Here is a 20999-nt window from a genome sequence, read left to right on the forward strand (position 1 = left end):
AAGTCCCTGAATCCACTTTAACCGTGAACTTTCCCCAGTCTCACAAAAGACTCTTTACAAGACCTGACCCACTCAAACCACACAGCAAAAAAAGCAAATGTGGTCTCCCCTCCACTACTATTTGGGTCTCCAACCTCCCATTATCACTGGGGCCTCTTAAGGATGTGGTGAATCATGGAGATTTTCCCTGACTCTGGTTCTTTCTCTGCCGCCATGGCCTGCTTAGTTAGCTTAGTTGCTCATGGCCTCCTGCAAAGGCCTAGGCACTCCTTGGGAGCTGGATTAACAAGTTCAAAGCCCCCCAGTGTCCCGCCTAGCTCCATTCATAGGGGACTCCACCCACTACTCAGGTAGCCCTTGTTCCCACAGTCTGGCGGGAGCCACACTGGGAACAAGCCTGGAGGCCCACGGGTGAGAGTGCGTGTCCTGGCCTGGCTCACAGAGCTCCTGTAGAGCCCCCTGCCCTGCAGCTGCGGGGAACAGGAGTCTGGGTGCCATCCCAATGGTGTCACAAAGTGAACACTGACTGGATTCTGAGTCAGGACACCTAAGTTCTAAACTTGGCACTCACATCATCAACCAGCTGTGTGACCTAAGGCGAGTCACATACCCTCTCTGGGCCTCGTTACACCCTCCATAAAATGAGAAGCGTCAAGCAAATACTCGTTAAGGACTCTTCCAGCATGCTTTTGTAGCATAATTCCAGGTACATAGTAGGTGTTCAGGAAATGTTTTCTAGTAATTTAACTATAAGATTCAAGGCAAGATTCTCCAGGTCCCCGCACCCATCTATTTTCTTACTGTGCATTTTGCCTTTGCTGTTAGCTGATTTGGGTCAAGTGCCAGCTCAGGGCTTGGGACATACAAGGTGTTAAACCACTGTGAGTTGAGTCTATATATGCAGTATGTTTACAGTGGCCCAGAGACTGAGAACAGAATAGACTCTGACTGTGAACAGTAAGAGCTGACCGTGGGATCTCAGGGTGGGCTACACCTTCCTCCTTATTACAGGTTGCCTCCCACTCTGGGCATATCGAATGTCATTGCATCGGGGCTCACAGTATCCATCTAGTGTCACTACTTGTTCCCTAAACAATCTAGCCCCGTTTTTGCTCACACTGTTCCCTCTGCCTAGAACACCTGTCAGGGCTGGGATTTACCCCATTTTTAAGCTAAAAAGCTAGCCTGCTGTCATTTCATGAATGCTGGCAGAAGACACAGGGTTCCTGAGTCAGAGACAAAGGATTGACCGCGGTTGGCACAGCAAGAAGCATTAGCACCATTGTTACACATCTTTCCCTTGTTCTCAAGTTTCACGGGGGCACCACAGAGGGACTCAGGTGGATGTTACACATGCAGCGGGTTTGCGTCACAGCTGCGGAGCACTGAGCTTGGAAAACCCACCACAGTCCCCTCCTACATCACCACTTTTATCGTAAGCAATAAGTGAGTCTGCTCTGTGTCTGGGAGATGTTCCCTCATCTCTCAAAGTTGCTGGCTGCAAACACAACACTGAGAAATGGTTGCGGAAGGAGCTGTCATGGCCTTGCATTCTTGGCATGCTCAGTGATAACGTCCAGGGATGCTCAGGACCTGCCTGATGGGAGACTGCCTCGTCCAAGACACCTATCCCCCACCTCTGCTTGTCAAAACTCTATCCATCCTCAAATGGCACTTCGTTTTTGAATCTTTCCTCAGCCCTCCCATCACAATACTCTTTCCCTTTTGTATTTTCCTTATAATTCTCATCCATGCCTCTTTTTTGTGTCCATTTGCGTCCACATCTGTCCCTCCCCTACCAGCAGAGTGCAAACACTTTGAGGGCAAGCATTGGTCCTCTTCATTCCTGCGTTCCACACCCAGATTGTTTGCATCCAGCAGGTGCTTAGACCATACTTGTTGAGTTGGAGGTATCAAGATCTTTGTGCATGGTTATGCTTTTGCGGAGTCTGTGGACCGTCTTTTGGAATGTCTTCAAGATTCCAGAGGCTAAAAATATCTCCTCAAAGCCGCCAAGGGCGCTTCCTTATAAGGAGTAGGATTTGCCTTGTGAAGCCAAAAGTCTGTGTCCACCAGGTGGCGCCCCACCCCAACTCTCCTGATGCCTTTATTATTTATTTATTTATTTATTTATTTATTTATTTATTTATTTATTTATTTTTGGCTGCGTTAGGCTTTCGTTGCTGCACGGGCTTTCTCTAGTTGCGGCAAGCGGGGGCTACCCTTTGTTGCGGTGCGCAGGCTTCTCACTGCAGTGGCTTCTCTTGCTGCGGAGCACGGGCTCTAGGCGTGCGGGCGTCAGTAGTTGTGGCGCATGGGCTCAGTAGTTGTGGTTCGTGGGCTCTAGAGTGCAGGTTCAGTAGTTGTGGCGCACAGGCTTAGTTGCTCGTGGCATGTGGGATCTTCCCGGACCAGGGCTCGAACCCGTGTCCCCTGCGTTGACAGGCAGATTCTTAACCACTGTGCCACCAGGGAAGCCCCAGATGCCTTTTTAGAAGAGGGAAGGATTCTCTTGTCTGCCTCTAAATGTTTGTTGGCTTAGGTCCCCCACTTACAGAGGCAGTTTGTGTGGCTGTCATAATTCCCTGTCATCAGTGCAACACCCGGATTCAGTGCCCAGCTGCGCATCCTAGCCCCAACCACACTCGAGACGGGCACCCTGAAGACATTGAGGATGTCTCTCTAGGGATTGCTCAGGGTTGCTGAAGGAACAGCCCTGAAATTGGGATCGGAAGACCTAGGTTTGAGTCCCCACACTGACACTTGGTAGCTGTGTTTCTTTGGGCAAGTCATGTAACCTTTCTGGGTCCCTGTGAGAATAGCTGAGAATTAAATATGCGAAAGTATATAAAAACATATTGAATGTGGACCTGGAGTCAGCCACACCCAGGTTCCTATTTAAATTGTCACCCATCAGCTCTGTGAGCACGGTCCACTTCCTTACCCCTCTAAGCCTTGGTTTCCCCATCAGTGAATCAGAGTTAATACCAGTTATTTTAAAGAGTTGGTATAAGGATTAGGTAGAACAATAAAGTGCTCACTTTATATAAAGTGTATAGTAAGCATTCAATTCATAATAATCACATATATATTATGTATCCCTAGCCCCTCAAATGGTGCCTAGCACTTACTAGGTGCTTAATATCTATTTGCTGAATGAAAAGATTTCACAGATGAGGAAACTGAGGTACAGACCCCCCTAGGTCCCAGCACCAGGGAGTGGCCAAGCAGTGAGAAGTAGCCAGGCAGTCTGCCTCCAGGGTTTACACCCTGAGCCTTTATGCCATGCTGTCTTACCAAAAAATGCGGGTGGTATACACCACCATTTGTTCACTTAAAATATGCATTCAGGTACCCGTAGGTGGGGCTGAGTTGGCAGTGGGAGGCATTAGCTCCCTGAGAAGCCACGTAGTTTTTCTCCCTCAAGGGGAGCCAGGGGCCAGCTGCCTCATCCCATGACCAAGAGACGAGAAACGGGCTCTGTAGGGTAGGATAAGCTGGGGGTCTGACGCATGCACAGTCCCCAGGACAAGAGGGGTCCTCTCACTTCCACTGCTTTCCTGCAGCCACCCAGTCTTCCATTCCACAGACATTTACTGAGTCTCTTACGTGCCAGGCACAGGAAAAGATGGATAAGACTTGATAACCAATGGTTATGATGTAGCTGACTCAACTACTACAGAGGGAACCTCCAAGGGGGGCCTAGAAGAACCAGCAATCAACAGCCTGGGAGGCTAAACCAAGGGGAGGAACATTTAAACTGGGCATTGAAGGATAAGTAGGAATTTGCCAGACAAATGGGGTCTGGGAATGAAGGGCATTCTGAGCCTATTTGGGAACCTTAAGAGGTTTGGTGGGGTTGGCATGCTGGGTGCAAGCATGGGTAAGAAAAGGAAGTGGAGGGCTTCCCTGGTGGCGCAGTGGTTGAGAATCTGCCTGCTAATGCAGGGGACACGGGTTCGAGCCCTGGTCTGGGAGGATCCCATATGCCGTGGAGCAACTAGGCCCGTGAGCCACAACTACTGAGCCTGCGCGTCTGGAGCCTGTGCTCCGCAACAAGAGGCCGTGATAGTGAGAGGCCCGCGCACCGCGATGAAGAGTGGCCCCTGCGTGCCACAACTGGAGAAAGCCCTCGCACAGAAACGAAGACCCAACACAGCAAAAATAAATTAATTAATAAACTCCTACCCCCAACATCTTCTTAAAAAAAAAAAAGAAAGAAAAGGAGGTGGAAAACCAGGAAATTGGAAGTCAGTTGGGGCCAGATTGTGAAACATCCCCAGAGAAGAGATAGAACACTATTCTGTGGTCAGTAGGGGAAGCAGTGTATATACAACCAGGTCTGTGTTTTAGAAAGATGCCACAGTGCACAAAGGTTGGATCAGAAGGGGAGGGAAGAGAGACCAGCAGCAGTTACCAGTTTCATGGTCTTAACCTTTCTAGGCTCCCTTTTTCTCCTCCGCAAGATGAGGAAAATAATTGTATGTATCTCGGGGGTTCTTTGAGGCTTAAATGAGAATTCCTGCAAAGCACAGTAATAGCAATAATGTAAAGCATTGTTGGGCTTTGCTGTCTCTTAGAGCTGGGTTTGTGTCCTGGTCATGCTGGGAAGCCTATTTTTAATATGCTCGATGGCAAAGAAGGTTGGAAAAAAGAGACTGGACTAATAGGACTTTGCTTTGTGGCACGCGAGGGGCAGTGGGGCCTGGAGCAGGTGATGGTCCCTTTCACTGACATGAGAACTCGGATGGCTGAGACAAAGTCTAAGCCCAGCTTTGGACAGAATAAGTTTGGGGTGGGCACTGGCAGGATATGATATTCGGATGTCCAGGTGAGAAGAGATGGCAGCTTAAGCCTGGCACTGCTCTCCTCCAGAGCCAAGGAAGGGCCGGGAGGCCCTAGTGAACTATTAGGACAGGAGGGAGGAGAAAGAAAAAGGCCCAGCCTAAGACTGAGGGGACGCTCCACCTCCAGAAGACGGCTCTCAGCTTCGAGGCTGGACCGGAGCCAGGGAGCCAGGGCAGGCAGGGTGGGCAGTTGTGGTAAACTCGGCCCAGTCAGACAGAGCGGAAGACCCGCGGCCAGCTGGGGTGCCCTCCGCCCTGCCCCGAGGAGGAAGGAATCCGAGCTGGGAGTTTGGCGCCAACGGGAAGGGGGGCACCAGGGTGGTGGGCGAGGCCCAAAGAGAGAAGGCAGGAAGCCTGGAGGAGCAAGTGGGGGTGGAGAGGGAGGAGGGGAAGGGAGGGGGCGGGCAGGAGGGGTGGAGAGAGAGGGAAACGGAGAAAGAGAGGAGGGCTGCGGGGAGGAGAGAGGGGAGGAGAGAGGGGAGGTAGAGTGGGGAGAAGGGGAGAGGAAGAGAGGAGGACTCGGAGGGGAGCGAGGAGGCCGCGGCGGGCTCAGGGGCACGTCGGCCGGGCCACCCCCGCGAGCCAGACGTCGCCATTCCGCTGCTCGGGGCGCCGCCGCCGCCGCCACCGCGCCCGGGGGCCATGCTCCCGCCGCCCCCGCGCCAGCCGCCGCCCCAGGCGCGGGCGGCCCGCGGCGCGGTGAGCCTGCAGCGGGCCTTTCTGCGCGGCCCGCTGGGCGTGCTGCGGCTGCTGCAGCTGCTGGCCGGCGCCGCCTTCTGGATCACCATCGCCACAAGCAGGTACCAGGGCCCGGTGCACTTCGCGCTCTTCGTGTCCGTGCTCTTCTGGCTGCTGACCCTGGGCCTCTACTTCCTCACGCTGCTGGGCAAGCACGAGCTGGTGCCCGTGCTGGGCTCGCGCTGGCTGGTGGTCAACGTGGCGCACGACCTGCTGGCGGCCGCGCTCTACGGCGCCGCGATGGGCATCATGATCAGCCAGACGCAGAGCCACAGCTACTGCAACCTCAAGGATTACCAGATGTCCTGCGCCTACCACGCCTTCCTGGCGGCCGCCGTCTGCGGCGGCCTCTGCCTCGGCCTCTACCTGCTCTCAGCGCTCTACGGCTGCTGCCGCCACTACCAGGGCGAGCAGGAGGTGGCGTGAGGTCGCTGCGCCGCGGGGCGGGGGACCCGTCCTTCCTGCCGCCGCCGCCCCGCGCCCGTGCGCCCCGGCTCCCTCCCCTCGCCCTGCGTTCCCGCCGCCGCCCGCGCCCCGGCGCCCGGATCACAGTTCCCGTCCGACGGCTTCGCCGCAGGCCAGAGTCCGGACAGCTGCGCCGTCTCCTGGGACCAGGGCAGAGCCGCATCCGAGGGGCGGACGCACTCTTTCAGGCGGGCCGCCCCGAGGCGAAGCCTCGCGGTTCCTCTTCCCCTTCCCGGCCGAGAGCGAGACGTGGACAGGCGCCGCGTAGATCCGGGGGAGGCTCCCAAATTGGAACCAGTCTACTGGCGGCGCCACTGCCCCCTCCCTCCCGCTCCGCGTTCGGAAGAGCACCCCCTTGCCCTGGCCCCTCTTCCAGCCCCGAGTGCTGAAAACGGCAGGCATGACGCCGCGGGCGGAGCTGGGGACGGGCCTCCACTGGTCCTGGGATGAGCGACGGGTGTGGTTTTAGTTTGGGATTGTGCGGGCATCCTGCGCAGTCCTTCCGGGCCATCCCTCGGTGCTTTGATGTCTTGAGCTGGGGCCCATCTGCAAAGGTGAGGATGGATAGGGGGCTGTACCCTTGCACCTTTGGAGTCTTCTTTCTCCTCCTCCTGTTCCGCCTTTGTCCTCGCGGTTCGCGGAGGCCAGTTCCTAACGCCCACTAGCTTCCCTGGCCTCGCCTTCCCAGCCTTCCTCTCACAGGTTTCTGTTCCGTCCCCACCTCCCAATATCTTTTTTGCATTAGGGATACCATACCAGCGTCAAGGAATGTTAGGCGAACCCCACCCCCTTCTTTTTGCAGATGGAGACTCAGAGCTTGCTCTTGCGAACAGCCAGAAAAAGATTAGAACCTGGTCTTTGGACTCCCAGTCTAGCGTTGTTTAAAGCATTGGTTGTTCCCAGGAATCCGGACTCTGGAGCTACCTTCTAATAGAGGGTTTCAAGGCCCAAAGGGTTTGTCTAAGGTGCTTTCTCCCCTTCTTGAAGATTCACAATGCTCATTAGCATATGAAAGGCTCTGAGAAGTCCTGCTCTAAAAGAAGCCCAAGTAACTTAGTTTACAGTGTTAACTGCCTCTGGACCTGGACCAGTTTTTTCCACCTAAGGTTCCAAGCATCCGTGTGTCGTCCTGGCTCTCATTTATCACCAAGGGTCCCGACCCATTGGCTGGGGTCTATTTGAAGACAAGGGGCACTCCTTCTCTTTCCCAGGGAATTTCTATAGCAGAGGGAGGCCCCGCACCCCCTCCATTAAAGAGAAGATAGCCGGCCCTGCCAGACCAGCGAGAGCCTGGGGAAACTGTGGATTGAACATTCCTTTACATTGTTTGGGAAATGAAGCCAAGGTTGTCCAGATGGTTTCCCGGTTTCCCAGTCAAAAGGAACATCACCTGTAAGAGATGCTGGCATTGACCATAAGCAACTGGCAGGGGTGGGTCACACCAAACAGAGAAGAAAACTCGGGATCTGGGATGAACAGCTGGCCCAGCCTCGGTAAGGTAAGATGCCTCTTGGCTTTCTGGCGAGGTCATAGGCCTTTGAATAAAAAAAACCCCAGAGTCCGCTCCTTTTCTAAAAGTTAAAGGGTTTGGGCTTCCCTGGTGGCGCAGTGGTTGGGAGTCTGCCTGCCGATGCAGGGGACATGGGTTCGTGCCCTGGTCCGGGAGGATCCCACGTGCCGCGGAGCAGCTAGGCCCGTGAGCCATGGCCGCTGAGCCTGCGCGTTCGGAGCCTGTGCTCCGCGACGGGAGAGGCCACAACAGTGAGAGGCCCGCGTACCGCAAAAAAAAAAAAAAAAAATGTTAAACGTTTTATTCAGGAGCAAATTGAAGGGGTGACAGTAATAAACACAGTGTCCAAAGGGTTATGACAACAATTCAACCTTTTTGCTAAATCCTTCAAAGGTCTGCTCTTTGGAAAAGTTCAATCCTCTCTGGATTAGAAACTAGAATAGGGGAGGCCAGAATGCGTTTTTGTGAGCGTGTTTGTAGAGTTTAGGAAGAAAACTCTTAGGTTTCTCTGTTGTAGTGGTGAAGATCTGGGTGGGGACGTGGAGCGCTTTTGTGAGTTTTACACAGTCACCATCTTTACATCTTTGTGCCCGGCGCTGCTCAAAGCACTTACGTATTCATTTCATTCTCTCAACAACCCTATTGAGCTGGGTTCTAGTATTATTTCCATATTCTGTATGAGGAAAATGAGTCACAGAGAGGTTAAGTGACTTACCTAGAGTCTCCCAGCTGGTGAGTGGTGAGTGGTGGAGCTCGGATTTGAACTCTGGCAGTCTGACCCCTTCAGAACCAGGCTGTGCTATATACAGTAGGGGGTCAGTACATGTTAGATACTGTTAACATGGTTATCTATCTATCTTTATTTATTTATTTTAATATTTTTGGCCTCACCACGTGGCTTGTGGGATCTTAGTTCCCAGACCAGGGATCGAACCCGCACCCTCGGCAGTGAAAGTGCGGAGTCCTAACCAGTGGACAGCCAGGGAATCCCCAAGGTTATCTTTGGAAAAAAAATTTTTTTTAATTGTGGTCAAATATTCGTAACATACAATTGACCTTCGAAACTGTCTTTAAAGCGTACAGTTCAATGGCATTAAATACATTCACATTGCTGTGCAGCGATCAGCACCATCCATCTCCAGAACTTTTTCATCTTGCAAACCTGAAACTCTGTATCCATTAAAATTGTGGTTATTTGTGTTGCTATTGTTTTCTGTCCTCCGGGAAATCCCAGAACACTGAGCCCTTCAGCATCTCAGTTAGGCTGGGGTCCTGCTGCCATGCTCCAGGCAGGGTACCTGTTTCCTCAGCGCCCACCGCTGGTGCCAGCCAGAACCTGGGGGTGGCCTTTGCTGGGATACTGGGGGTGTCTTGGAAGCCCAGCAACTTTGGTTCTTCTGTTGCAGGTTTCCATGTCGCTGAGGCCATGGAGACTCCCAGAGCCAGTCATTCTGACCTCTCCCAGGGCCCACTTCCCTGGGCCAGCAGAGGGTTTCAGTGTTTTCACTGGCCATATAAGGAGATGGGGAGAGGGAATAATCTTTGCCCAGCAGCTCCCTTTCCACATCATTCAGTGGAAGAGCCAAGATGGTGAAGGTTCATTTTGCCTTGACATAGAGAAATTCCTATTCTGCTTGCGTTATGACTTGGGCACAAGCTTCCAGATACCTGGAACTGAGCCGTGCACCCCTGAACCCTAAACAACAGCTTTTGAGCTCCAGCATGTGTTCTTTTCTCTTTTTTAGATCATCACATAAGCTGCATCCTCAGCTCAGATCCAGCCCTTTGAGGACCTCTTCTTAGCCTCCAGCCCATAGTGCTTTGTCTGTGGTTAGCTGACCTTACTCAGGAACAGACGTCTCCTTGGCCTTCATGGTACCTATACAGCCACATGTGCCTGAAACATTCCAGAGCTCATTGGCTCGTCTAGATGTGCCTTCCCACTTGGCCTCCTGCGGCTTCTCCAGATGTGAGAAAGACATGAAGACAGCTCCCACACCCATCCTCTCCTTCTCCTCGGGGCCCTGTGCCATGGGAATGGCTACCTGAGCTGGCCAGGAACTTTTGGATACTGGAGGCAGTCTCCTTGGCCTCCCTCTTTGGACTCCAGGACTCGATCCAACCTGACACTGCTGTGGGCTGCCCCCAGCCCAAAAGTCTGGGACCACTTGTGGGCCCAGGAGAGGATTTCTTCAGTATTCTACAAAGGCCAAAGAGAGGGTGTGCGTGGGAGGGTGAGGGAGGGTAGGGAGAGGGGACCGATGTGCCTCATTCAGTAGTTTAGTGGTGATTACTAATATGCTTTTCTGAATAAAGTTTGTTTGTCTGATCTGGGTGTATGTGTCTTCTCTCCTGCCCCCTGCAGTAACACTCTGTGTCAGGTCCCGTAGCCTCCCTCCATCTTCTCATTTTGCCACACTTGTCTGCCTCCCTGGCTTCCCCTTCTTTCTGGGAGGGAAAGAAAAATGAAGTCATAGATTTCCAGTACAGTTAGGGCAGGACACAGGCATCAGGAAGAAAACTGCCTGTGTCTGCCCCTGACTGAGGCTGAAGGGAATTCCAGAAGCTCCCACCCCTGCTCTCAATGGGCCCTCTGTTTGGGAAGTTCCACTGCCTGATAGGCAGCACAGAATGACTATGGTCACGGAGCCAGAGGGTCCTGTTCTGGTCCAAGCCCATCATATTACAGAAGGGGAAATGAACCCCAGGGTGGAGTGGCAACTTGCTTAATGTCACAGAGCTGGCTGGGGCCAGCATGGGGTCTCCTGGAGCCCAGGCTCTTTCCTGCAGATCATTGTTCTGGTGTTGCCTTCTAGACACACCCAATCTGGTCCCCCCTCTCTGCCTTCCAGCCTCAGCCTGCTGACTGAGCTACCCTGGAAAGGGCTGGAGGGCAGTTAACAGGCTTCTTGTCGGCTCCTCCCTCCTGTGACCTGGGCCTGAAGTCCACAGCCAGGACATAGAGTTCTACTGGCAGATCTCAGAACACACCTGGAACAGCTCCAGGCAGGGATCCGATGCTGTGTGTGCTCCACACCCACTCTCTTCAAAGCACCCTCCTCAAAATACAGCACAAATTCTCTCTCTCTCTCATCCTCCTCTTCATGGTTTGCATTTCCAGGGTGGAGGAGAATACCACCAGCTTTCCAAGATCCTCCCTTTCTCCCCTCTTCCCTTTGTGTCAATTAGTGAATATCCCACAAAATAAAAAGTGGCCTTTATGCAAAGGCTGGTAAGCCACCTGCTCTACTTTAGCTCGGTGGAATATTTGCAATTGAAAATGTGCTTTTACTTGCATTACCTTATTTGATCTTGTCACCAGTCTTAGAGGTTGGCATTGTCACCCCCATTCAGTAGAAGAAATAGAGCCCCAGAGAGGAGAAGGCCTTATCCATGGTCACATAGCTGGCAAGTGGCAGGACTGGGCCTGGAAAGTAGATGTTCTCTTACTATCCTCAGCAGCCAGTTGCTAAGCCCTGTGGGCCTCTGGGCAGGCTCTGAGGTAGAGGTGGAGTTTGGTTTTCCCTCCTGGAGACCAGGTGTTCAGGAATGGTCTAATCTGACATTTCCTGTTTAATGCTGGGGGCAGTTTGAAATAAGACACTGCTCCTCGGGGACATAACTGAGCCCATTTGGGTCTGGGGAATCCGAGGGATTTGTTCATTTCTATCCATTACTTTTCCTGCTTTTCTAGGGATGGGAGTGGGATGGTCAATGGTGAGGAAGGAGAATTAAGAATTCCTTTTCAGGCATAAAAAGGAAAGGGCAGGGATATGGGAGAAAGGTCTCGTTAGCACTATTTATATTTTTATTGTTTTTGTTTGTTACAATTGTTATTTGTAGAATAAAATAGCAATATATACCCATTAAATTTTTTTACCTGTACAGAAGTGTACAAATTAAAAAGAGAAGTCATTCGATCATCCTAACCTCACACCTGAGCAATAAGCCATTGTTCACTATTAAGCCTTCTTCCTTAATTTTTATAACTAATGAAATATCTGGATGCTCACCCACATACACACATATATATTCAGACTCTTCTACAACTTGCTTTTAAAATTTAGCAATAATATAGTTCTAAACACTTTCTAATGTTCTATGATATAATAATATAGCTCTAGTCCTTTTAATTTAATTTTATTATTTTTTTGGAGAAAGAGTTCCACTACCACAGTGGGAATTTTTATTTTATTTATTCTTTTTTTAAAATTTATGTATTTTATTTATTTATTTTTGGCTGCGTTGGGTCTTTGCTGCTGCTCGCGGGCTTTCTCTAGTTGCAGAGAGCAGGGGCTACTCTTTTCTTCGTTGCGCTGCACGAGCTTGCCATTGTGGTGGCTTCTCTTGTTCTCTTGTTTGAGCAGAGGCTTTAGGCCCACGGGCTTCAGTAGTTGTGGCGCACGGGCTTAGTTTCTCCACGGCATGTGGGGTCTTCCCGGACCAGGGATCGAACCCATGTGCCCTGCATTGACAGGTGGATTCTTAACCACTGCGCCACCAGGGAAGTCCCTCTAGCCCTTTTTAAATGTTCAGATAAACAGTCAGAGACTGCAAGAATTTTGTGGGCTTTCGGGAGCCTTTATAACTTTCTCACCTTGGCTAACTCCCTTGGTTGCTTTCTATAGAGATCATAGTAAAAACTGGCCCTTTTTTTTACAGATGAGGAATAGAGGCTTAGGATGGGGAGTGGCTTTCCGGGGTCTGTGCTCCTTCTACCCCCAGGGTGCCAAGAGTAGCCAGGAGGGGAGGGAGCAGAAGGACGGCTGTATCTGGCGTCACAGCCAGTCTTGGGAAGAGGAGCACCAGGGACTAGGGTGAGTGGGGGCAGCTGGAGAGAGGTGTGGAGGGCCTGACAACTCTCTGGACCCTGTGGAGCAAAGGAGAGGTATGCTGGGGAGGTGGCCAGAACCCAAAGAGGCCACCTGGGCATAGCCAGCAGGAGGGCAAGGGCCACCACACCAACCTCATCAGCCTGTGGAAATTCCAGCTGGGCTCTTAATGTGAAAGCTCTTTTGCCCTCCCTGTTCCACGACCCCATTCCTTTTTGTTTTTTCCCCATTCTTTATTAATTTATATATTGATTTTTTCTGGGGTACAGCTGTTTTACAACGTTGTGTTAGTTTCTACTGTACAGCGAAGTGGAGCTCCCTGTGTTATACAGCAGGTTCTCATTATTTTATACCTATTAGTGTATATACGTATGACCCCATTCCTTTTGAACTGGGTGGCTATTTGGGATCTTGTAGGCACCAAGGCTGTGGTGTTCCTTTCCCAGCACTGAGGTGCAGGGCCAGCTCCCAGAGGCAGTCCCTCTGCAGCTTGATAGCTGCATCTCTCTGGGGGTGGGAGGCAGGCTGTCCTAGCTGCCATCTCCAGGTGTCCTGAAGGGGGCCTCTCTGATGCCACAGGTAAAGTACTTCTGAGACAAAGTTGGGGAGAGGGGAGAAAGGGAACAAATGGTGGATGCCTTATGTAACGTCCTTATCATTCTCACAAGCCCGTGCATATACCCCTATTTAACAGACATGGAGACGGGCTCAGAAGGGTAAACTGATTTCCCCAGTGCACTTGACTAAGTAACAGGAACAAGATTCAAACTCAGGTCTAAGCTACCATGCTCTGCTGTTTCAGAGGATTTCCCAGAAGGCTGTTTCTTCCAGCCATCCAAAGACTTCACCCAGATCTACGCTAGATTTTGTAATAATTATATCTTAAGCTAAGGCAGGAAGGAAAGTTTATTATATTATTACAAATCTGAATTATCTCAGCTTCTCTCTTCCTGATTTAAAAAGAAGTTGGATGGGCTTCCCTGGTGGCGCAGTGGTTGAACGTCCGCCTGCCGATGCAGGGGACGTGGGTTCGTGCCCTGGTCCGGGAGGATCCCACGTGCCGCGGAGCGGCTGGGCCCGTGAGCCATGGCCGCTGAGCCTGCGCGTCCGGAGCCTGTGCTCTGCAGCGGGAGAGGCCACAACAGTGAGAGTCCCGCATACTGCAAAAAACAAACAAACAAACAAAAAACCTGAAGGTAATTATCCAACTTCTTTTTTTTTTTTTTCCTTTTTTATGGTACGCGGGCCTCTCACTGTTGTGGCCTCTCCCGCTGTGGAGTACAGGCTCCGGACGCGCAGGCTCGGCGGCCATGGCTCACGGGCCCAGCCGCTCCGCGGCACGTGGGATCCTCCCGGACCAGGGCACGAACCCACGTCCCCTGCATCGGCAGGCGGACGTTCAGCCACTGCGCCACCAGGGAAGCCCTACCTTCAGGTTTGATCAGCTCACTGTGCTGAGGTCACTCTCCTTCTGTCTGCTGGATGTAAGAAACATTTGTGAAACTGCTCCTCCACCCTGCCCTTCTCCCTCTTGAGACCCGGTGCCATAGGTATGGCCATCTGATCTGACTCTGAACATTTGGATACTGAACTCTGTCTTTTGCAATCTTGCCCTGATTCCGTGTTGGAATGACAATCTCACCAGCCATGGAATGAAGCCTCTACTGGTCTTTCTTGTGTCCACATTTGAGTTTTCTTGAAAAGACGCACAGAGGTGTTAAAAATTATTGTCACTTTCCTGAAGGTCAGGACCTCCTTCTTCCCTACGGAATTTGAGGTCCATCTTTGCTCTCCTTTTTATTCCCTTTGGCAGTTCCCGGGCTGAGCCTCTGTGCTCCAAGAAGTTCTGCCTCCTTGCCTGAAAGGAGTCACTGTTCTCATCTTGTTTCCTGGTGTTCCAGTCCATCTGGAGAGACGAACTGACCATGAGTTTTCAGGTGTCAGTAGTGGGACATTCACAGACTCCCCTCTTTATGTGTTTGCAAGATCTTCCATGATTGCATTCAAGTCAAAATTATTCCAGGAACACAGCGCGTTGCCAGGAACAGTTACTTGCTTGGCTTCCCTAGCTGTTTCCTATCTGGGCATTTCACAACATGTCTTTCCTCACATCCTGGTAAACTCTGTTGTATTTTTCAGCTTGTCAGCATCTTCTCCCAGCCATCCCTAGGAACTAGTGAACTTGCTGAGTTTGTTTTTCCTTTTAAGTTAAATTGGTGAACTACCTCAGTGAGCTTAACCTAGTGGGCCAGAAAGCTGAGGTGATGTGATCTGTGTGTAGTGACTGTGATAGTGATGATAAAAATGATGATATTATTGTTGATTATGGCATTAATAGTAATAAAGATTACACATGTCCCAATCTCTTGTACTCACAGCTTGCAAAGATATTTTTACATTCATTATTTCATCTCATCCTTATATGAAAACGTAAACAGCATAGATAATAACCACATTTTGTAGATGAGGCTCAGAGAGGTGAAGTGTTTGCCTATCTATCTATGTATCTATCTATCTATCTATATTTATACATATACACACACAAAGATTTATTAGGGTATACTTCTATGTTAAACTGCACATGGCTTAAATGTACACTTTGGGGACTTCCCTGGTGGTCCAGTGGTTAAGTCTCTGTGCTCCCACTGCAGGGGGCATGGGTTTGATTCCTGGTCAGGGAACTAAGGTCCCACATGCCACAGGACACAACCAAAAAAAAAAAAATGTACACTTTGATGAGTTTTGTTGTATGTGTACACTTGTGAAGCCATCACAGTTAAGACTGTGGACATATCCATTGTGCCCCAAAGCTTTTTTGTTCCCCCTTGTAATCTCTTTTTCCCTTTTCCATCTCCCCACCCCAGGCAACTATTGATGCTTCCCATGACTATAGATTAGTTTATATAAGTGGAATGTACAGTATGTGGGATTTCCGCCCCCCCATCGGAGGGGGCAGTGTCTGGCCTCTTTTACTCAATAATTTTGAGATTCATTCATGTTGTCGTTGTACCAATAGTTCATTCATTTTTGTCTATCGCTGAGTATTATTCCATTGTATGGATATAGTATAATTTGTTTATCCATTCACCTGTTGATGGACATTTGTGTTGTTTCAAGTTTTTGGTTCCTGCAAATAAAGCTGCAGTGAGCATTCATGCATAAATATTTGTGAAGACATACACTTTCATTTCTCTTTGTTAAATACCTAGCAGTGGAGTGGCTTAGCTGTGTGGTAGGTGTATTCTTTTGCTATTTTTATTGCCTATGTTCCAGATGAAATTTGTTTATTTGTGTGTGTGCTCTTGCCTGCCATTTGTATCATGGATGGTAATTCTGGACTCAGAATAAATTGGAAAGTTTTCCATCTTGTTCTGTTCTCTGGAATAGTTTAACCATATCATTTTACTGATGGGTTTAATAAAATTTTCAACAAAATAACCTGGTCGTGATGCCTTTTAGGAAGCTGTTTTTGTTTTACTTATTTGTTTTTAGCCAAGCTGTGCGGCTTGTGGGATCTCAGTTCCCCGATGAGGGACTGAACCAGGGCCTTGGAAGTGAAAGCCTGGAGTCCTAACCACTAGGCCACAAGGGAACTCCCTTTTAGGAAGTTTTTTGGTTAATTCTCTCAGTTTCGTTAATGGTAATTGGTCTATGCAGGGTTTTTTGTGGCTCACTTACTGCCTTTCCATTCGTGGCATTTTTATTCAAGTTGTCTCTCCCGTTAATTCTCTCATCTAATTCTCCAATTTAGAATGAGAATTTTTTGAGGGAAGAATTCCAGGCTCTTCTTTATATTCCCATGAAAGGCACATAATAAGTAGTTATTTGGTGGAATGAATGAATATTGGTGTTTAGCTGCTGTAACAAACACACCTCAACACTTCAGTGGCTTAATATAACAAAAGTCTATTTGTTGTTCACATATAAATCTATTTCTGCCTCACATAGTTGTCTATTGTGGATATTCCAGGTCAGTGGGAGGTTTCCATGATGCGACGATTCAGGGACTTAGGCTCCTTCCACTTTGTGGCCCAGCCATCCCCTCTGCTTTGAGCTGGCATTTGGGAGAAAAGCGGGAGGAGTAGATTTCCGACATTTAAATGCCTTGGACTAGAAGTGACTCTCATCACTCACTTCTTTTGGGGAGTCACATGACCGAATAATCTATATGCAAGGAGGCTGGAAGGTGTACTCCATGGTGGGGCAACAGCTGCCCGGCTACAACTCTATACCCTGGAAGAAGGAAAAGGACTTTTGGGTGGACAGTTAACTGCTTCTTTCCTGGGAGGCCACAGGTTTTATTGCTGAGGTTTTCATTGCCTTGCTCTTTGAGACTTTTTTTGCCCCTGTGTTTGATGAATGGTTGTTTTCATGGCTGCCAAGAGCTGTTGAGTAAGAGTATAACAGCAGACATTCATTTCCTTGCTGTGTTTGTCCAATAACTCACTGTGTCACAGCTGGAAAACTCATTATTCATGAGGGCTTCTTTCCCAGGTACAAGAACATAAAGATGTTATTTACTGAACACTTTTCAGAGCAATGGCAGTGAGTTATTAATCCAAAAATATACCCAAATATTAAGTTTAAATACTAGAGTAAACCCAAATATTAAAGAGAATCTAAAAATACATATCAGTCAAATGTTTCTTTCATTTATTCATTCATTAAAAAAATTGAAACAGTTCCTGTAAGATAAAATTTCATGCAGAAATTCTCCATTTTAGAGTGTACAATTCAGTGGTTTTAGTGTATTCACAAAGTTGTACAACTATCACCACTATCCAATTCCAGAACATTTCCATTTCCCGAAAAAGAAACGCTTTACCTATTAGTCACTACCAGTTCCTTCTTCCCCCCAGTCCCTGGCAGCCACTAATCAATCTACTTTCTGTCTCTATGGACTTGCCTATTCTGGACATTTAGTGTAAATGGAATCATACAATATGTGGTCTTTTGTGTCTACATAGCATAATGTTTTCAAGGTTCATCTATGTTGTAGCATGTATCAATACTTTGTTCCTTTTTATGATAAATATTAATATTCCACTGAATGGATATATCACACTTTCTTTATCCATCATTCCTCCGTTTAAAATTTTTAAAAATTGTGGCAAAATACACATAACATAAAATTTACCATCTTAACCATTAAAAAAAAAAGTTTATTTATTTATTTATTTAGGCTGCGTTGGCTCTTCGTTGCCGTACACAGGCTTTCTCTAGTTACAGCGAGCAGAGGCTACTCTCCGTTGCGGTGCACTGGCTTCTCATTGTGGTGGCTTCTCTTGTTGTGGAGCACGGGCTCTAGGCGCGTGGGCTTTGGTAGTTGTGACTCGCGGGCTCAGTAGTTGTGGCTCGCAGGCTTTAGAGCACAGGCTCAGTAGTTGTGGCACACGGGCTTCATTGCTCCACAGCATGTGGGATCTTCCCGGACCAGGGATCAAACCTGTGTCCCCTGCACTGGCAGGCAGATTCTTAACCACTGCACCACCAGGTAAGTTCCCATCTTAACCATTTTTTTAAAAAAACCCCACATTTGTTTTTATTTATTTATTTTTGGCTGTGTTGGGTCTTCGTTTCTGTGCGAGGGCTTTCTCTAGTTGTGGCAAGCGGGGGCCACTCTTCATCCCGGTGCGCGGGCCTCTCACTATGGCGGCCTCTCTTGTTGTGGAGCACAGGCTCCAGACGCGCAGGCTCAGTAGTTGTGGCTCACGGGCCTAGTTGCTCCGTGGCATGTGGGATCTTCCCAGACCAGGGATCAAACCTGTGTCCCCTGCATTGGCAGGCAGATTCTTAACCACTGCACCACCAGGTAAGTCCCCATCTTAACCATTTTTTAAATGTACAGTTCATTGGTATTAAATATGTTCATGCTGTTGGGCAACCATCTTCAGAACTCTTCTCATCTTGCAAAACTGAAAGTCTGTTCTCATTAAATAATAAATCCTCATTCCCCCTCCCTCCAGCCCCTGACAACCACTATTCAATACTTTCTGTCTCTATGAATTTCACTGCTCTAGATACCTCATATAAGTGTAATCATACAGTATTTGTCTTTTTGTGACTGGCTGAGTTCTTCACTCAGCATCAATGTCCTCAAGGTTCATTCATGTTGTAGCATGTGTCAGAATTTCCTTATTTTTTAAGTAAAAATAGCCCATTGTGTATGTATACACCACATTTTGTTTATCCATTCATCCATTAATGGACACTTGGGTTGCTTCCACCTTTTGTGATTAAAACTGCTGTGAACATGGGTATACAAATATCTCTTTGAGACCCTGCTTTCAGTTCTTTTGGGTATATGCCCAGAAGTGGCATTGCTGGATCATATGGTGATTCTGTTTAACTTTTTAAGGAACTGCCATATTGTTTTCTACAGAGTCTGTACCATTTACGTTCCCACCAACAGCACACAAGGTTCTTGTTTCTCCACATCCTCACCAACACTTGTTATTTTCTGTTTTACTCATTTATTTTAAAATAAGCATTCATTGAGTACCTACTATGCCAGGGCTGTGCTATATACTTGGCAGAAACTGGGACTGGCAAGATGTTAAGTCACAGTCCCGCTGCTCTCAGGAATTCAGGACACAATGAGGGAAATAGTCATGTTCAAGAGAAAGATTGAAATGCAAGGTGAGGGACTTCCCTGGCGGTCCAGTGGTTAAGACTCCGAGTTTCCACTGCAGGGGGGGCGTGGGTTTGACGCCTGGTCGGGGAACTAAGATCCTGCATGCTGCGTGGCCAAAAAAAAAAAAAAAAAAAAAAAAAAAAGAAAGAAAGAAAGAGAAAAGAAATGCAAGGTGATAGGTGCTTAATAGAGATGAAAGAGTTCTGTGTAAACACAGAGGAGGAAGTGAGGAATTATTTGGGGAAGTCTTTACAAAGAACCTGATATTCAAGCTGGATGTTAAAAGGTGAGCAGGGGGAGATGAGGTGGAAGGAAGGGTAATCTAAACCGACAGAGCAGCACAGAGCAGCCAGCCTCCAAGATGGCCTCCAGGATGGCCCCGATAATTCTCACCTCCTGGTAGTTATGCTGTTGTATAATATTCCCATTATGCGTTGGAATGTTGACTAGTTCGGACCCGTAAAAGCAACAGGATATTGTGAAATTGACGGTGTGTGACTTTTGAGGATATGGCATAAAAGACCTTGTAGCTTCCTGCCTTGCTCCCTCTTGGATCTCCTGCTCTGGGGGAAGTCAGCCTCCATGCCGCGAGGACACTCAAGATGACTTCTGGAGAGTCCCAGGTGGAGAGGAACTGAACCCCCTTGCCAGCCTGTCAGCACAAGAGCCAGCACCAACTGCTCTGCTATGTGAGGAAGCCAATCCTCCAGCCCCATCAAGCCTTCAGATGACAGCAGCCCTGGCCAGCATCTGCGTACAACCTCACGAAAGCCCCTGGGCCAAAACCACCCACCAAGCTGCTTGCAGTTTCCTGCAAAAACCACCCCAAAGCCAAATAATACATATTTATTATTGTTTTAAGCTGCTAAGTTTTTTGGTTTTTTGCGGTTCTGATAAGCCAGTAAGTTTTGAAATAATTGTTACACAGCAAGAGATAACTAATGCAGCTAGAAGCCTGAGAAGATCTGGTATATGCAAGAAATGGTGGCATGAGAGACCACCGCCAGAAACCCCAAGTTTAGAGAGGCTTCTGAACAAGTCTGCGTAAGAGTGGGTGAGAGCGCCATCTGGTGGAGAAATCTGTGCTTAGACATTCCCTTCTCTTTCTTGCTAATATTTCTCCAAGAGCCCCAGTGAAATTCAATTTTGTGGGCCATATACACCCTTGCTTATAGATTCAAAGACTAACCTCCGAAAAATGTCATGTTAAGATATTAATTATCCTCTTTTTCTATTTTATTTTCTCCCGTAGTCTCTCCCACCTATCAGCTATCCAGGGGAAAACATCAGTGGCACCAGGATTTGAGGCAAGAAGTGAAGACTCAGAATGCTGGAGAAGGGAAAGAAGGAACCAGGAGAACTTGATTATGAAAAATCAGAGTCAGGCCCCAGAAAGCAGACTCCAGTTGACCAGTCTCTAGTTACCAGGGGAAGCCTTTGTTCATTGATGGGCCATGACTGTTGTCCCCTTCTGGTCTTTAGAGCCTTTTTGTATTCTCCAGTGTTTTCCTCAAATAATGTCTAGGAGTTCTGGAATGATATCCCTCAATTCTATAGCTGCCAGGAGAGAGAACCAATAAAACTACTAGCTACAGTCAGCCTGAGGCCAATAGTCCAGGCAGACCTAAGAAGGAGGGATTTCAAAGAAAGTGAAATCTACCTTTGGAGTAAATTACTGAAGGTGGAATTACAGGTAAAGATAATGAAGAAAAAACATTCTTCTTTCTCTGCTTCTCCTAGCCTCATCTTAAAGGAGAGGCAGAGTCCATCAGACAATCCTGGCCCAGCCACAAAGCCAGGCCCATTCCTCTAAAAAGCAAGGGGATTTCTGAATATGATTTAGTGGTGAGTGGCTGATTTGTATCTGTCTACCTTCTGGGTGTTTGGAAGGGGAAGTGATTACTTCTGGCTGGGGCAATCAGGGAAGGAGTGCAAACATTTGACTCCTGCCTAGATGAATGGGTTGGATTTGG

At 48.6% G+C, this 20999-nt stretch overlaps 1 protein-coding gene across 4 annotated transcripts; it reads left to right on the forward strand.

The window, feature by feature from the left end:
* Window positions 1-5334: 5334 nt before the first annotated feature.
* MARVELD1 (MARVEL domain containing 1) lies at window positions 5335-9889 on the forward strand. 4 transcript variants are annotated; one of them, XM_082631312.1, is made up of 3 exons: window positions 5335-6604; window positions 6853-7548; window positions 9306-9889. In XM_082631312.1, exon 1 carries the CDS (start codon window positions 5490-5492, stop codon window positions 6009-6011), a length of 522 nt encoding a protein of 173 aa, XP_082487438.1. In that variant the 5' UTR covers window positions 5335-5489; the 3' UTR covers window positions 6012-6604; window positions 6853-7548; window positions 9306-9889. The 4 variants fall into 4 exon arrangements, with proteins under 4 accessions (XP_082487438.1, XP_082487437.1, XP_082487439.1 ...); XM_082631311.1 differs by having other exon boundaries at window positions 5335-7548; XM_082631313.1 differs by having other exon boundaries at window positions 5335-7543.
* The last annotated feature ends 11110 nt before the right edge of the window (window positions 9890-20999 follow it).

Source organism: Mesoplodon mirus (genome assembly GCF_964341445.2).
Source record: "Mesoplodon mirus genome assembly, chromosome: 2".
Classification (NCBI taxonomy): Eukaryota; Metazoa; Chordata; class Mammalia; order Artiodactyla; family Ziphiidae; genus Mesoplodon; species Mesoplodon mirus.

Bases quoted from the DNA above. Each gene is read 5' to 3' on its own strand.
- MARVELD1 (XM_082631311.1), top strand. From the start codon at position 5,490: ATGCTCCCGCCGCCCCCGCGCCAGCCGCCGCCCCAGGCGCGGGCGGCC.